The sequence below is a fragment of the Otolemur garnettii genome, unplaced genomic scaffold, assembly GCF_000181295.1.
Source record: "Otolemur garnettii isolate 467f Iridium unplaced genomic scaffold, OtoGar3 scaffold00003, whole genome shotgun sequence".
Lineage (NCBI taxonomy): Eukaryota > Metazoa > Chordata > Mammalia > Primates > Galagidae > Otolemur > Otolemur garnettii.
In genome coordinates this window covers 26,685,396-26,689,228 of record NW_003852398.1, presented here as the reverse complement: position 1 = coordinate 26,689,228, position 3,833 = coordinate 26,685,396, and the positions used below count along the sequence as shown (strand labels likewise).

At 39.4% G+C, this 3,833-nt stretch overlaps 1 protein-coding gene across 2 annotated transcripts in view; it reads left to right on the top strand.

The window, feature by feature from the left end:
• GRPEL2 (GrpE like 2, mitochondrial) overlaps nucleotides 1-3,833 on the top strand; it is a 12,056-nt gene that overhangs the window by 6,394 nt on the left and 1,829 nt on the right. For both annotated transcript variants that reach the window (XM_023516598.1, XM_012807411.2), the window contains exon 3: nucleotides 327-408. In XM_023516598.1, the coding sequence (XP_023372366.1) occupies nucleotides 327-408 (82 nt within the window). The remainder of the gene's footprint in view (nucleotides 1-326; nucleotides 409-3,833) is intronic.

Sequence of the window (3,833 nt, the reverse complement as noted above, 5' to 3'; positions counted from 1 at the left end):
GCTCACAGCAACCTCCAACTCTTGGGCTTAAGCAATTCTCTTGCCTCAGCCTCCCAAGTAGCTGGGACTACAGGCGCCCACCACAACACCCGGCTATTTGAAAATTATTGTGTTCAAACTAGCAGGCTAAATTATTGTCAGGGCTGGTAAAGAGTAGGTTTCTGCTTTGGCTGAGGATTTGAAGTGGCCAATCAGAGGTTTTTACAGCTCCTAATTTGTTTTATAAAAACCTATCATAAGAGTGAAATTCATAAGGTGAGCACAAACATTCTTTTTCACCAATAAGTATTTTTTTTCATTCTTTTGTCTTTTCTTTTGATGTTCAGGTGAGATATCAGAGAGCTATAGCTGACTGTGAAAACATAAAGAGGCGAACCCAGAGATGTGTGGAAGACGCCAAGATATTTGGTGAGAAATATATTCACTGTAAAAATGTCTTTCAGCTTAAGGACATTTACTAACAGTCCTGCAAACAGAACCTAGTGCAAGCACATCTGGGGTCTTTAACTGATTCTTGCCCTACTCTTCTACCACTATCCTTTTAGGCTTTCTTTGTTGCTAATCAGGAACAGTGTCAAGTTAAACATTTGCTAAAATAATGATGTCCTTTATATTGATCAAACATTTGTTTATTTTCCAAACATGTACATTTGCTACAGTTAACATCCTAGTACTTAAACAAAGTTCTTTTTAGCTCATTAATGAATAACTGATTCATGGAGATAGCCAGAGGAAAATCTGAAGAACAGACACATAGGTGGTCAGAAATGCTGAAATACGCTTAATGGAAGCAAAGTTGACCTATATCCACAGGGCAATAATCAACTCTATCTCCACCAGACAGTTGCACCACTATGGACAAGAATCATTTGCACTGTTATCTGTACTCTACAACTTACTGAGTTACAAAATAGCTTGAAGACAGAGGCTCAGACCACAGAGTCAGAATATCCTGGCAGCTGTGTTAGAGTCCATATATTTTTTCATGGAAGACATTTAATAATTTTTAGTTGATTTCAAAGTCTTTTTTCAGAAAGTTTCCCCTTGACACACCACTTCTTGTTCCATAGGTGTCTGTAGCATTATTAGTTGAGTAACAGGGATTCAAGAGTCAAGGGCAAATCTGTGATTACTGGTTGTACTTACATCTTATTATGGATGATTGTATTTTCTGTCACCACAAGTAGAATGAAAGAGCTTGCTGGGCACTTGGATTATTATCCTGTCCATTTTTCTGTATCACACTCCTTCCTGTGCTCTGTATTTTATTTGCTATTTGTACACAAAATTCACTTCATTCCTGTCCAGCCTCAGTGCTTTGGCATAACCTGCTCTTTACTCAGCGCTGTGCAGCTCATATATTAAGGCTTTGAATGTACTGATTTCCAAATTGTATTCCTGATATTTCATCCCAAGTTTTTGCCTCTTAGTTCCAACTTGATAGCAGGGCTCACCAAACTATAGCTTACCATCAGTTCATAAATACAGTTTTGAATTATATCATAAAATTTCTTGGAAATCTGTTTTCTTTTTTGTTACATAATTATCTACATAAGATCCATGATTTTTCCTTTTGGCCCATAAAGCCTAAAATACTTAAGGTATGTCCCTTTACAGAAAAATTAGCTGACGTCTGAGCTACAGCGAATCTCTGTAGCAAATAAACCAATTGTGATAACGAGGTAAACTTCCTGCTGTGCAACCTGCTTGAGTTAGGAGCCAGCTTCTACCAGTTTACTCAATTATGTAAGATTACTAAAAAGAAAGGATGTAAGATTTTAGATAAGTATCTACGAACAAATACATATTAACTAAAGTCAAAAGAATTTGATAATTAATCTGATTTATTAACTTACAGAGCAAAATGTGCCTAACAAAAGATGCCATGTAAGTCATTTGCTTAAGTCATTTCCTCCTAGTGGCCAAAAGTACTTAGAAAAGTGAAGATGATTGGGTAAGCATGGAATTAGAAAAAAAGTAGAATGGGATATAGCATGACAACTATCTGAATTTCCGGGGATAGTTTTGTCTTAGTAATCCACCTTCTATTAGGTCACAAAGACCCATTTTTATTTTCTATGAGATTAAGTGGTCAGTCACCATCTACTAAAGTAACAAATCAGATAGAAACCTTCAATATGCAGACAAGAGAACCTATACTTCTATTCATTCAAATTCATATAACTTTACTGACTAGAAACTAGGTCTCTCCTTACCCTGGCAGTGTACAAATCAGCCTAGGTGTTTACTGTTTTCAAAATCTTACTATACTACTGTCTTTCTTTAGTCATCGGGTTCCTTCCCTACTCCTGTTTGATCTTCATCAGAACAGAGTATTTTCTTCCTCTTGAGTGGAATTCTAATCTTATCAGCATACTTTTCCAGCCTTTGGCTGATCTCTTTTATAGTTGATCTGTTAACATCCATAATATATTTTTTGGCTCCCATCCCTCGTGGGGGATGATAAGAAGAGGTATCTTGTGAAAATTTGGTCATACAAAGCTGGGTTCCCTGGAAATACTCCTGGTTATACTCTTTTCCTCTCTATTGCCTCCCTCCCTTTCTATACCAGACCAAACCATAGCTATACTATAACTAGATCACTTCAGTTGGCCCTCCTATTTCTTCTTTCTTTCCTACTCCACCCCATTCATCATGCCACCCAGTATCCTAAATTCATTATATGTGTTGTCTAACTAATTTGAATCACATTTCTACTTGTTTTCCTTAAGAAGCAATAAGGGAGGTCAGGCAGTAACTCACGCCTATAATCCTAGCACTCTGGGAAGCCGAGGCAAGTGGATTGCCTGAGCTCATGAGTTGGAGACCAGCCTGAACCAGAGTGAGACCCCATCTTTAAAAATAGCCGGGCGTCGGGTAGCACCTCTGGCTCAAAGGAGTAGGGTGCTGGCCCCATATACTGGAGGTGGCAGGTTCAAACCTAGCCCCAGCCAAAAATTAAAACTAGCTGGGCGTTGTGGCAGGTGCCTATAGTCCCAGCTACTTGGGAGGCTGAAGCAAGAGGATCACTGGAGCCCCAAAGTTTGAACTTGCTACGAGCAGTGATGCCAGAGCACTCTACCAGGGATGACAAAGTGAGACTCTGTCTCAAAAAAAAAAAAAAAAAGAAGCTATAATGAATCTGTATCACCCCCAAGTTGAATATAGAATTCCTACCTTTATCAGTCTTTCCTCCCCATCCAGGCAGTAGGTCTGGGAAATCTCTTCTAGGACATCTCTTTATGCTTACTTGGGGCTCATCTTCCTTCTCAACTCTGAGTATGTTAAGATGGCTGTCACCTGTTTTGGCACAAGACCTTCAGTCTGTCTCTAGGTTAAAGATCAGCAAAGTCTTTGCCTCTGACCAGCCCCCAGAGATTTGGTATTGTGTCGTAGTCATCTCTAATGATGATATTTCTTATCCTCATTTCTGTAAAAAAGTGCAATGTCCAAAATTGGGAGTAATGGAATTTCTCAACAACTGAGTTTACTTTTGCCTTAAAACAGTTCATGTAACTCATAGAAGATCAGACAAGTTTTGTAGCCCATCTCTGGCAACTTCATAGCAGACTCGCCTCATCTGTAGATGTGTGTTACATTTTTGTCCTATTAAGCCAGTCCTCAAGAACAAACCAGTCTTGATATCCCTCAGCTTAATGTGGTAAACTGATTTTGTTTTTATTGCAGAGTTCCCCCCCCCCACGAAATATTAATATCTTGTCTCTGTTAAGTATATATGCCTTGGTTCGGCGCCTATGGCTCAACCGGCTAAGGCGCCAGCCACGTACACCTAAGGTGGCGGGTTCGAATCCCCAGCCCGGACCCGCCAAACA